A 14,641-nucleotide genomic window follows, 5' to 3' on the forward strand; every position below is an offset into this window, starting at 1 on the left:
ATACATATTTAGTTTCAAAAATGTTATTATTTATTTCAGTATGTTCAGACATTGGGTAAGAGCGTGTTGCGGAATACCTTCGAGTCTTATGGCATCGATTCCTAGATCTTTGCTTGGATGAATGAGGTTTATATTAGAAAACGATTCTCATTTTCTTATTATAGAAAACACAAAGCACCTTGCTATTTCTCTAGCAAGGCTAACAATCTTGCTAGAGAAACAATGAAAACACGACACTAAAGATAAGGACAAGAATCTGAGATCAGTAAATTAAGCTAATTGATTTGAATAGTCAAAAGTTTTGGTTTACAAAATCATAAAAGCAAAAGCTGGTTCTTTTATAATAAACCAACAAAGATTCACGAAGATAAAATAAACATTTATTGTGCAAGTTTACATAAGAATTGAAATATTCATTAAAAGCACTCTTTTTAAGAGAACATTTTACAAAACATTCCATTTTCATTAGAAGCAAGTGGATTAGATATTTAACTGATTTACTTGAATTGATAATTTTTTTTGCTTTATTCGAAACCTCACTTCTCTTTCCATTTCGAATTTCTGAAAAGTAAAATTCAAAAGGTCAGAGAGAGAATTTTCATCTTGTTTACAAATTGTCAAGAAATAAAGGAATTTAAAAAAATATTGAGGAAACTGTACTGAGATTACATTTTTTTCTGTTTTACTTATAGCTATATTTAGTGAAGGCGATGCAGGTCGTGAAGTTTGTTGTGAGAGAACCCTACAGTTGGAACGTTGTATGCAGTAAAAATGCAATTAAACATCAGCCCACGACCTTTATTAAGACAAATCAAGCAATAGGGGCAGGGCAATAGTAAAATCTGGCGCCTTTGAACCTGAGAACAGAAACAAAAGAAGACTCTGTGAAGAAGTACATCATGCTTGTTAATAAAGCAGTTGAAACGGGCGACTCTCGATTTCGTGCATGCCAGAAAAATACTACTTGCCGAATGTGCTGTGAAGTCTGCAGCCGATATTCACATTCCACAAGTTTCTGTGCTTTCCATTTTTATGGCAGAAGTTCTTCGAAGTCTCTTTCCTGTATGAGCACCATAATCTCCCCACAGCGAAGAACTGTTAGGAATTCGTTCGATGGTATGGGCGCTAAAGACTTTCTCGCCTGCACAAAACCCTGACGCCAAGGTTTCTGCAACAACTTGCAACCATTTAGTAGAAAAAATTGAATGCTGCTATATTAGTGATTGGTGATCTAACTCTAAATTAAACGCTTTCATACATGAGAGCAGCAATTGGAATGAGCACAAATCAACAACGATGAGAAGTGAGAAAACTAGCAGAAACGTCTCTTAAACAAGATAAGCACAAAACAGGTGTTTTCTCTTTGTACTGGTAGGCATATTTTCTCATTTTTGTATATCTACTCTTTTAACATTATTCGGAAATATCAATAAAATTCATTGAATAACCTAACACAATAATAAATGCATTGCTAACTACTCCGCGCGGTTAGCCTAGTGGCTATGCGCTTCGCAACCATATGGCTGGGGAAGGAGTGCCCTGGGTTCGATTCCCGTCACCGACGGTAGAAGTTTAAGTATTTTCCTCAGCCATAGCCAAGTTAGCCGGTCTTGGGCGTTGACAGCAGGGATTTTACTCTTATCCCGGAAGCAGGCAAACCGTCCCCGTGAACACACGGATCTACAACCATAAATACTTAAACCCCCATGAGGGGGCTCAACTCTCCCCAGTAGGGAAGGGGAAGAAACTCCATATGAATAAATAAATAGAAATTGCTAATCAAAGCTGCATAATACAAAATTTGTTAATGTTCACAATTATAATTCAGTTGTCCTTTCTTTTCATAATTTTTTTTCTTCAGAAACAAGGCACTTACCTATTCAAGAAGCGTAGAACCGCATGCCTGGAAAGAAACGGAACTTTAATGTTTATTTTTATAATAACAACAACTAGAGTTGTTATCACCACCTAATGTTACAAGTATGCAACCTACAACTACTGAAATGCACTTTAGTCATAACATAACTTTACCTTGTAACCCTGTCGGAAGATCTCGAAAACACAACTGTCAGCTATTCCACTTTTAGTGTAGACGCATCTCACTGCATTTAGAACATCCTGTAAATAAATAAATACTTAAATAATTTTTGTAAACTTCACTTTCTCTCTCTCTCTCTCGCTATCTATATCTATCTATCTATCTATCTATCTATCTATATATATATATATATATATATATATATACATATATATAACTCGCTCTGTCTTTCTTATGCGCAGAGATATGTAGCTAAAAGCGTGTCGGTGTTCCTCTAGCTAGAAACATCCTCTATTCTCCAAGGCATGGACTCTACAAGATGCCGGAGGTTTCCCTGAGACAATTTCAGCCACGCTGTCACAGCATTGTCCACAGCAGCACATTAGACGTCGGTCCTGAATACATGATTCTCATGTTTCGCTCTATGGCATTTCAGAAAGATTCGATTGGATTTAAATGCCAGGGTGGTCTGAAAATTCCTCAACCTAACAATGAAATAACGATTTCTAATTTCAAAATTATTTTTATTTTTCAACATAATCTCTCTTACGACTAAAACATTCATTCCAGCGATTCATTAGCACCATTATCCCATCCCTGTTGTGGTTCTCAATAAGACCTACAAAATATCACTCTACAGCTGCAATCACCTCTTGATTAGAAGAAAAACGCTGACCAGCGAGGAAGAGTTTTAGTTTGGGAAGAGATTCAGAGGGAGCCAAATCTGGGGAAGCGGGTGGATGTTCCAACAAATCATAGGGCAGATCCCTTAATTTATCCATTGCAAAACACCTCTGTAAGCAGGTACATTGTCCTGATGAAGGATGAATTTTTTTCTTCTATCAACTGGATATTTTCTCACGAATTTTTTTTCGTCTAGTCTGGTTAAAAGATCTGAGTAATATTCGCCAGTTATTGTTTTAATCTTTTCAAGAAAACTAATGAACAAAATACCGTTATCATCCCAAAACACTGATGCCATGACCTTCCCTGTTGATAGAACCGAATTTGTCTTTTTGACGCTGAAAAACAGTCTTCTCTCCACTGTTTAACTGCTATTTGGATTCTGGTGGGTAATGGTGAATCCATGTCTCATCCATAGTAATAAATCGACGCCTAAAATCAGCTTTATTCTTGTTAAAACGCTCCGAGCACTGCTCACAGATGCGAGTGTGTTCTTGATCTGCTGTGAGCAAGCGCAGCACCCATCTTGCGCAAAGCGTTTTCATTTGCAATTCTTCATGCCAAAACTTTCCCCACGTTCTTTTGTGATGCCTGTAGTCTCGACAATATCATGCAGTTTGACGAGCCGGTCATCCAATAACATGTGTAGCACTTGATCAATGATTTTGGTGTTGTTAGACTTTTAGGACGTCCTTCATGTGAATCATCATCTTCAAGGCTAGTACAGCCACGTTTAAACTCGAAAGCCCATTTCTTAATTGTCAAAAAAGAATGTGCCCATAAATTTTATGAACTTGGAATGAATATCTTTTGGCGTTAAACCTTCTTTACAGAGAATTTTATAAACACACGATACTCAATTTTATCCATTTCAAGGATACTGACAACACGTTTGCTTCAGACAGCTGTATAAAACAAAACTACTTGATGGAATGACTCGCAATTTTACATGGATGTTTATGATCGATATAGAAAAAGAAAACTTGCCGATTATATTTCTATCTATGATCGAGGCAGAGAACTTTTCAGACCACCCTCGTACGTGAACTTTCGGAACACTGGATGATATCGAACTCAAATGAGTGTTCAACAATCCATGGTAGGTGTTGCGGTTCGGTGGGACGGCGCATTGTCCTGCTGAAACAGACCATCGGCTCCAGGATACGCGAAGGCAAAGAAAGTGTGTAGGTCAAGCATGTCAAACACGCGGCCAGCGGGCTGCATGATGCCTGCCAAACTTTGTAACCAATATGGTTATTTAACTTTTGATAACACCGAATTAAATCAACATATTTAAAAAAATTAACATTTCCACTTAAGATTATTTTTTACGCCAAACTCCTCTGCAGTTTCTAAAGGAAATAATGTTCTATTTGTCATTTCAAAAAATCTTGTTACACCACTGCATAAATATCAAATTTTACCGAATTTTATCGAGCAAGTGTACGTACGCGGCTACGTCCGCTGACCACAGCAATCGGAGGCAAGCCGTTTGCAATTTTCAAGTCGTAAGAAAGTGTAGTATTTTCTTTATAATTATAAAGAATTTATAAAACATAATGTCTAATCCTTCAACCAGTATGAGTAAAAAAATGATTAATTGAAGAAGAACATCGTAGTTTTCAAGAAAAATGGGAGTTACGATAGTTTTGTATTCAATGGGGAATAAATATGCCTGATATATAGAAATTCTATAGAAAGTTTTTTTTTTTTAACTTGGATATAAAATACATTAAAGTTGAGGAGGAGATGTGCTTTACATTAAGGGTAAATACTAAGAATAGTGATCAGAGCTTATTCCACCTTTACCAAGAGTTGCCTAAGACTTCCACTACGTGCGGAGTCGCCCAGACTTGCACTACTTGCAGGCGCAAACTTGATTTACTTGTCTGTTTGCTTACTTGGGAAATCGATTAAAACCAAGTTTATATTTATATCCATATAAAATAGCTTGGTATCTTTAACATATAGAAATTCGATTGCATTTTGCAAATAATATAATATTAAGAGGCATTACGATACAAATCATAAAGACAATTATGACAAATAGGTTGCGAAACTTCGTGAAGATAAATTGTCAGAATTAAAGTTCACACTTGAAAATCAACAAAGTGTATTTACCAAACCTATTGAAGATAACAGAGCTACGGTAAAAACCAGTTATTTGATATCACATTGAATTGTAAGCAAGTTGAAACCATTCACTGAAGGGAAATTTTTTCGCGAATGTATTATTAAAACAGTGAAAGTGTTGTGCCCTGATCAATTAAAGAAATTTAAAAATATAAGCTTATCTCGAAATACCATTGCTAGGAGAATTCATGATATAGCCTAAAACTTAAGGAATCAACTAAAACGAATAATTCCAACATTTCAGATCTATTCCCTTGCAATTGACGAAAGTACAGGTTAGGGATATCTCTCAGCTGGCTGCTTTCATTCGTGGATGTGATATGAACTTAAAAGTAAGTGGAAAACTTCTAGAAATTATTCATATGCATGATACAATCACTGGAGTTGATATTTTTGAGAATCACTTATGTAAGTTTTGAATGAATGCAAATTACGGTTAAAAAAGCAAGTTTGTCTTGCAACTGATGGTGCTCCTACCATGACTGGTGTAATTAAAGGAGTAGTTACAAATTTAAAACAAAAATGCAAAAAACAAGGTAATAATAATTTTCAACATTTTCATTGCATTATTCACAGCAAACAATATGCTCCCAAGTTTTAAATATTGGACATGTCTTAAAAAATCACGAAAATTGTAAATTATATTCATGAACGTGGGCTTAATCATCGCCAATTTAGTAAATTTCTAGAAGATATAGAATGTGAACATAGCGATCCTCCTTATTATTCAGAAATTCGATGGCTTTCCACTCATAAAGTTTTAAATCGATTCTTCGAATTGCTGGACGAAATTAACATTTTTTTAGAATCGAAAAATTATGAATGTGAAATATTAAAAACTGATCAATGGATAAAGGACCTGGCTTTTTAAGTTTACATTACAAGTCACCTTATCAACTTAATCTTAAGCTACAAGTCAAACATCATCAAAGTAGTTACCATGTTATTTGACAATATTAACATTTTCAATCAGAAATTATTACTTTGGCAAAAATAAATTCAAAAAGAAAATTTATCCCATTTTGAATGTTGTCAATAATTATTACAAAAATCACCGAAATTAAAATTTTAGAATATGCCAATTAAATTAAGTTATTAGAAAATGAATTCGGAAGAAGATTTTTGCATTTTAAGAAATATGAAAATAAGTTTGATTGATGTTGAAACTGTTGATGACAATTCACAGTTGGAATTAATCGAATTGCAGTGTCATTCCGTATTGAAACAAAATATATGGATGTTTGAATTCCAAAGTTCTATAATTATTTATCAGTCGATCGATACCCCAATGTGTCATGTGCAATTAGCCGTAGTACATATTTATGCGAACAACTATTTTCAACTGCCGAAAGATCAAGATTAACAAACCATCATATGCAAGCAGCATTGAAAATAACTACAGCTTAACAAATTCAACCAAAATTTGAAGATTTCGTTAATGCGTTGGCTGATCAAAAAATTATATGTATAATTTTATTTAAATATGTGAACTTTATATTTTATATCTATTTTTCTAACATGGTTGTATTTGTACTTATATACTGTAATGTTAATATCAAAAAATCTGTTCCCTCTTTATTTCGAGATTTTTTTTCTGGTGCGGCCCGTGTTTTGATGTATAATTCTTAATTTGGCACTTGTAGGTAAACGAGTTTGACGTGCCTGGTGTAGGTGATCAGCCAACGCATTCTGGTAGCGCACAGCGTTAAAGTACCTCTCCAGTCCCATCAACGGACGTAATATGTTACCTCAGAAGGCTCTCTCTATCACCACAGAGCTACTACCTCCTTGAACAGAGCGGAGCTGTCATGACTGGACCAAGTCTTCATGTTGTTGATGCCTCACTCGCACCCTCCAGTCAGCTTGCTACAACTGATAACGGGATTCATGAGACCAACCGACTCTGAAGAAGGTGTGGAAAGGCTGGAGATAATTAAAAAGATAGTTAAAAAAAAGTCGATTAATTCCCTGCATCGACTGCAATACGAATCAGCACGAAAACATTCAGATAGAGGCTCACACATCGGTTAACATGGTAGGCCCGAAAATAACGAGGTGAATAACGAGTGTACAGCTTAAAAGATTGAAAGCAGACACTCTCACACAAAAATGCGATTGATTATATGATAAAAGTACATAACCTTCTGAGGATGTCAGAAATATCTCGTGTGATGAAATTCTTCTTTGTATATTGAAGGTGGGGAACAATACAGGGACATCTATGGAAGTTAAATTTGTGGACTGTTAAGAAAGGATCAGAGCAGGACGTGATGGAATAATTAAGGTTTAAGATAAGGTATGATATCTTGTAAAATACATAAAGGCATTCTAAGTAGAGATGGGCTGGCCATATACCAGATGCAGTGACGGGAGATGGACTAGAAAAACAGCAGAGTGGAGACTAATGGATGGAGAAATCTCGGTCTTCTTCTCCTTGGGTAAAGAAGAAGAAGACCGAGAAGAGTATGGAGGGATGAACTGGAACAAATCTCTGGAGTGAGGTGGATTGGAAATGAAGAAAACCGAGTGATCCAGAATATCATAGGGAAGACCTTCGTCCAGCAGTGGACAGAACCATAAGATTGAAGAAGTAGAGGAAGTGATATCTTGTGGCAGGATCTACTGCCTTCCTCAATATGTCTCCAATCCATAAAGAGTGTAATAATAATGATAATAGTAATAATAATAAAATGAAAAAGACAGGAATAGCTGATATATAAAACAGATATTTTACTGATATTCGAATTTTCTAAAACATATGGGTATTCAACATATGTTTTCTAAAACATATGTTGAATACCCATAAAAACGATCATTACCAAAATACACTACTTGGAAAAAGTCAACGGACACCCCCCACCCTGGGAAAGATGCATCGTAAAATGTAGCACGTTACATGTTTGTACCCGGTATGAATTGGTGAGATATGCAGCTACCAAATCACTACAAATGTGTGTGGGTGAAATTTTTGCGCTAAGGGAACAAACACACTTCGTATAGGCGTGAGAAGATGCAATGTTTTAAGCCTATCTGATCATCAAACTGTTAAAACATTGGGCTATCCCATGTTAACAATCAGTGATGCAATACGATGTGAAAGTGAAGGATTTAACTGCAAGTGCTACTCTAAGTGGGCGACCCACAACACTCACCGAACTTGATTGCAGTAAAAGAAAGATAATATGTAAGATCCAAAGTTCTTCTGCGGAGATGTTCAATGTGTATTCCCTGCATCGACTGCAACACGAATCGGCACGAAAACATTCAATCAGAGGCTCACACATCGGATAACATGGTAGGCCCGGAATATGCAAGCCCCGCATTACCCAAACCATCATGCTCGTTGTCTTCTGTAGTGCAAAGAGTGTGTTGAATGGGACGTACGTGGAAGCTTCGAAAACTGTATTCTAGAGCGATGAATCATACATATCCCTTTAAGAGAAGATGGAGATGTGTGTGTGGGTGTGGCGGAAGCCTGGTGAACATCTCTTAGCAAAGTGCGTTACCCCAACTATGAAATTCGGAGGTGGCGGGGTGTCTGTATATCCTGTTTTTCTTGTTTTTGCCTCGGAACTGTGTTTGTGGTTCCCCTGACACGAACGACGAGAGGTATCTGAACATTCTGAACAATGTAATGCTTCTTAGTTTTTACCGTTTGCAAGGAACTGACCACTGTCACTTTCAGAAAGAAAATGCACAATGTCCTTAAGCTTCTGATCTATCAGCGTGGACGTGAACTTCATCATACTTGACTGGCCTCTACAATTCCCTGATCTCAACTCAACTGAGTATTCATGGTTTGTGTTGAGGGATCTGGTGAAATCTAGGGACGTCCTTTCCAGATCACGCCAGGAACTCATTATATGCCTAAAGGAAGACTGGTTCAAATTTACCATTGATCTGTATCGTGCTCTTGTGGAAAATAAGCCCCGTAGGGCTGCTACACTCATGCAGCAGAAACAGGTCGTAAATCTTATAATGTGGGCGCTATTGGTGTTTCTTTTTCACATTATGGTGTCTACTGACAGTGTTCAAATATGATACACGATTTTCACGCAACACGATCCACTGATTGTACTTGTACAAATCTGTTATCAAACTAAAATAGTATTAAAATAGCACCTGATTCATGGTAAATAAATACTTACTGAATATTATTACTATATAAATGGGATCATCACATTCGAATGGTTTATTTGAGTAGAGATTTTGATAATCCTGTACACATACATGAATTAAAACCTTTCATTTAATACCGTGTGTGACCTCCTTTAGCCTGAATTACAGCACACATGAAGTTAGATATAGACTATATAAGGTGTCGAATTACATATCCATCTACAACACACAATCCTCTCCGTTAACACTAACCATTTGGATGGGTCAGATTTGAAGGAGGGAACCTTGCTCACGGATCTGTTTCACTAACTGTATTCTCAATGGAGATAGACAATGGATTTTTGGTGATTAGGGAAGGAGTTAGAAGTCGCTATCATATTAGCAGAACCATTGCTGGACAATTCTTGGGCAATGGACAGTAGCATTATCGTCCATGAAACATCCTTCACATGTTGGCTTAAAACTTAATATTGCAGGATGGACTTGATTCACAACAATGTTCGGATACTCTTTGGAGGACCAGAGCATCTTGCAACATCATTAAAAGTCGTATACAAGAGAACATTCTCCACACCACAACAACACATTCAGAACCTGGAGTTGCGTTTACAAGAAACACTGGATTCATATCTTCATGGCGATTCAGTTAAACTCTCTGCCTACTCTCAGTACAGAACAAATGCCTCTGCCTAGTCAGGCCCCGTTAATTTTTACCATTCTTCCCGTCTCCAGTCACGAGATTCCAGACACCAATATAAACGAACTTTCTGAACCTTTGCAGAATGAGAGGTTTCTATATAGAGATGAGACTTCCAATACAGATCCTCTTCTCATTTATTCTCCGCTCATTTATTTGAGATATGGGTTCGGAGCAGCCTTCATCAAACGCTTTGGTCAATTGCTGCATGCGCGAACTTCTGTTTGTCCGTACAATCCTTCTCAGAACGACTGCTATCTCGTTCCTGACAGACTATCATAGGACCACAGTGACACGTCTTAGACGGTCAATGTAGGTTTATTCCCCACTGGATAAACACTTGGGCTATCTTACCTTTGGAGAAAACATTCAACTCTTTCGTTTTCAGAATTGTGCGTCCAGCAAGACGAGCATTCACAAAAAGTCCTTCATCGACCTCCAAAAGATCTTCTGTTTTTTTCATTGTGATCAACACTACTGACAATTCCAGGCCAGCTGCATTCGGAAATAGATGTCTTTCCTAGAACGCGTTGAGATGCCCATGACCAAGTATGTTGCATATGATTTGCGTAAGGTACGTTTTTCTTACATCTCCATAAACGTTTCTATTTAGAAGCCGGTAAGAGAAAGATGTAATCCCTATATAAGTGTGTTGTGGATATCAGTGTTAGAAATTTACACTACATTTATTAAATTTCAAACCCAATTCAATTACGTAATAGTACTTGATTAATCGAGCTGTTGCGAGATAACATCCTCCAACAGCATGCGACACCAAGAAATCGAGTCAATGGCAAAGGGTGTTAGTTTTGTTATAATGTCAGAGAGTATTTCAGTTAAGGACACATCTATTTTGCCTCCGTTTTGGCAATGAACATGCAGTATTCACCTGGGAAATGGCTACGCTTATGAAGGTTCTTCAGAAAAGGTTAAATGCTGAACTACAAAGCAAGAAAATATGACTAACTCAGGAATATACTCTGTTCAGCACAATGTCGTCGATTGCTCGTTGAGTTGGGTTGTTCGGTCGCTAAATGATGCCAAATCAGAAGGTGTCCCGAGATTCGAAGAACAAACAGGGTAGAAGTCAGATGAGTGTGTAAGCTTAAAAAACAAAGAGAAAAATGTATTGTAGAAGGTATACCGTCTGAATCGCGATGCTGTCCGAAGGAAAGTGCTGTACAAACTAAAGATAACCCTAAAGAATTCTATCGTTAGGCTGCATGTAAAAACAAGAACGAAAATGAAAGAATTCATGAAATAAACTGAATGCAGACAGGGTGAGAATGATAGAAGCTGAAGTGATTGCTCAACTAATGGTTGTCCATTCTGCTTAAAGCTGTCAACTTGTAATACGGTGGTCTGAAACGTTCTCAGCCTCGACCATAGATGGCAAAACTATCCGCAAGAAATTTTTTTTTCTAAGTTGGTGCATCTGTCATAAGCATCCAGATGAAATTGTAAATCATTCTATCAAGTAATTTGTTTTATACAGCTGTCTGAAGCAAAAGTGTTCTCTGTATCCGTTGAAATGGATAAAATTGAGTAATATATTGTTATAAAATTCTTAGTAAAAGAAGGTTTAACGCCAAAAGAAATTCATTCCAAGTTCAAAATTGTTTATGGGCACTCGTCTCCTTCGTTTTCGACAATTAAGAAATATGGGCCGAGTTTAAACGTTGCCGTACAGCCTTGAAGATGATCCACGTGAAGGACGTCCAAAAAGTATACCAACACCAGAAATCATTCATCAAGTTCAAGATATGTTATTTGATGACCGGCAAGTCAAAGTGCGTGATATTGCGAAGACTATAGGGATTTCAACAGGACGTGTATAATATATTTTGAATGAAGAATAGCAAATGAAAAAGCTTTGCGTAAGATGGGTGCGCGCTTGTTCTGATCAGTGCTTGGAGAGTTTTAACAGGAATAAAACTGATTTTGTGCGTCGATTTATTACTATGGACGAGACTTCAATTCACCATTACACACCAGTATACAAACAGCAGTCAAAACAGTGGATTGAAGCCGTATGTTCAGGGACAAACAAGACAAAGTCGGTTCCATCAGCAGGAAAGGTCATGGCATCGGTGTTTTCGGATGCTAAACTCATTTTTTATTAATAATCTTAAAAATGGTAAACCTAACCGGAGAATCTTATTCCCGACTTTTAACCAGACTAGATGAAAAATTCGTGAGAAAAGACCCGGTTTGCAGAACACAAAAATCATGTTTCATCAGAACAATGCACTTGCCACAAAGGGGTTTTGGCAATGGGAAATATAAGGGGTCCGTAGTATGAATTGTTCCACCCTATCCCACAGATTTATCTCCCTCTGATTACTATCTCTTCCCAAAACTAAAACTATTTTCACTTTTCAGCGTTTTACTTCGAATCAAGAGGTGATTGCAGCAGTAGAAGGGTATTCCGCAGATCTTACTGAGAATCACTGCAAGGACATGATAATAGCGCATGAGCATCGTTGGAATAAATGTAGTCGTCTTAAGGGAGATTATTTTAAAAAAAAATTTGAAATTATAAATTCGTTTTTTCATTGTTAGTTCGAGAACTTTTCAGACCACCCTCGAATAATATAGAGCTCACTGCTACCTCTTCACTGGATAAAGAAACTCAGGTGTATGAAGAAGAAGCATTAGAGCTGTTGCACAAACTGGATAAGAATTTAGCAATAGCAACTGATCGGAAATCAGCACGGATGCTGAAAGATGTTTCAACAGAACTGGTCTTTGACTAGTCAATATGGTTTGCGTCTCAGAACAGGAAAGATCCCACATGGATGGAAAGAATGTGTGGTAATCCCTTTGCGCAAGGGTGGAGCAAGGACCGATTTATCTAACTATCTACCTACCAGTATCCTAGATCCACTGGTGATGGTGAAGATTTCGAAAACGTTCGTCAGTGTTCGCATTCAGAGCTTGGTTGACAGCATTATTCCTTTGCAGCGAACATGGGTTTACTAAGGGAAAGTCATGTTTTAGCAATTTACTCACATTCTATAATAATTGTATCATTGAAATAGACACGTGCAATGGATACCCTATCATTCCTTTTGATATCATTATGGCTTTGGGAGGAATTCTGCAAAGACGTCTGATTTATAGACTGAAGCATATACTATTGGATAATAAAATTTTAGGGTGGATAAGAGGATGGCCGAATGACACATATCAAAAAGTGGTATATGGGGATGTGAATCTGAAAGATTTTATGTAAGCAGCGGTGTACAATTAGATGAGTCCTTGGTCCACTGTTATTCAATCTGTACATTAATGATATTGAGGAGGATTTTCCAAGTGACATACAACTATTGCTGATGATGCAAAGATAGGTATTGAAATCAGAAATGAGGCAGAAATGCAGTACTTGCAGAATGATTTGAAAACGTTAGAATTGTGGGCATGGGAAAATGGATGGCAGTTCAATGTCAGTAAATGTAATGTCATGCATGTTGGAGTGATTAAAAATCCACGTGGGAAAGTGGTGATATTATTGATAAAAACAAATTAATGAAGTGTTTTTAGAATGGTAATTGCGAGGAAATTTTTCAGAACAGGTCTGGTAGTGAAGGACCCATTTTGAATATTGCGCACAAATTTCGTCTCCAGGTTTCCGTTGTGATTCTAGTACAGCGGAGAGAGTGCGATGGAGAGTGTTAAAAATAATATCATAATTTGGAAATGCTGATTATGAAGACAGATTGAGTATTTGTAAACTGTAGACACTAGCAAACAGGAGAAAGAGAGGTGATATGATTGAGACTTACAAACTACTGAAAGGTAATACAGGATTTCAGTTGATGGAATTTTTCAATTTATGGAGGGTGAGGAAAGGAAAAGCGGGCTTCGTTGGAAGCAGATAATGAATACCACTAAGAAGGGGATGAGGGCTAGATTTTTCTCTCGTTGGGTGGCGTGTGATTGTAATGGATTGCCATTGGATGTTGTGAGTGCAAGCAGTGTGAATGAATTCATGAATAAGTATGATGGCTGGTGCGTATATTATGTGGCCTCTTTCGATGGGTCCTTGACTCCATGGAGGTTTCTCTCAATAATAATAATAATAATAATAATAATAATAATAATAATAATATGCGGTACTTGCAGATTGATTTGAATCGGTTGAAATTTTGACTATGGGAAAATGGAAATCAGTTCAATGTCGGCAAATGTAAATTCATGCATTTTTGTGTGATAAAATATCCAATGTCGTATTATATTGGTGAGATTATGGTAGAAGTCATTGATCAGTCTAGAAATCGTGCAGTATTAGTAGACAATAAGTTGAAATTCAGGAGCCATGCAGAAAAGATTGCAAATGCAACCCAGAGAATAACTGCAATGCTGAAACGAAGTTTCACATGTAAAGATAAGGATGTCATTTTGCTTCTTTGCAAGGACTTGATAAGCCCTGACTTGGACTATTGTGCACTGGTCTGGTATAATAGGTTCCCTTGCGATTCTCATATATTGGAAAAAGCGCAAACGAAAGTGTTAAAAATTAAGCCAGATTATGGATTACTGATTATGAAGACAGATTGAGAAATAGTATAGTATACGGCAGACACTAGCAAACAGGAGAAATGGGGGATGATATGATTAAGACGAAAAACTTCCGAAAGGGTAGCAAAAGGACAAGAGGGCATTCAGATGCTGGGAATAAATGCCGCTAATTAGGGGATAGGGCTAGATTTTTCACTCCTAGGGTGGTGCTTGACTTCATTGGAATGGATTGCCATTGGATGTTGTGTGTGCAAGCAATGTGAATGAATTCAAGAATAAATATGATAGTGGGTGCGTGCAGTATGAGAACGCCTTCGATGGGTCCGCAACTCCTCAAAAGTCTCCCTTAATAATAGTAATAATAAAAATTAATATTACTATTTACGAGGAACTTCCAGAAAGTAAGTTCGTTCAATTTTTAAATATTTTCACTGCAGCGCTGCGATCGG

General features: G+C 37.1%; 1 protein-coding gene across 1 annotated transcript in view; it reads right to left on the minus strand.

Moving 5' to 3' along the window:
* Positions 1 to 369: 369 nt before the first annotated feature.
* The window catches only part of LOC150107895 (uncharacterized), a 52,994-nt gene continuing 38,722 nt past the window's right edge, over positions 370 to 14,641 (minus strand). Inside the window, exons 6-8 of the mRNA XM_090415422.1 lie at positions 2,032 to 2,118; positions 1,877 to 1,903; positions 370 to 561 (exon numbers count right to left, since the gene is read on the minus strand). Of these exons, the coding sequence (XP_090271548.1) occupies positions 1,877 to 1,903; positions 2,032 to 2,118 (114 nt within the window). The 3' untranslated portion in view covers positions 370 to 561. The remainder of the gene's footprint in view (positions 562 to 1,876; positions 1,904 to 2,031; positions 2,119 to 14,641) is intronic.

The sequence above is a fragment of the Typopeltis vanoorti genome, chromosome 3, assembly GCF_054136105.1.
Source record: "Typopeltis vanoorti isolate ZY-2024b chromosome 3, IOZ_Tvanoo_1.0, whole genome shotgun sequence".
In the NCBI taxonomy this organism is placed as follows: Eukaryota; Metazoa; Arthropoda; class Arachnida; order Uropygi; family Thelyphonidae; genus Typopeltis; species Typopeltis vanoorti.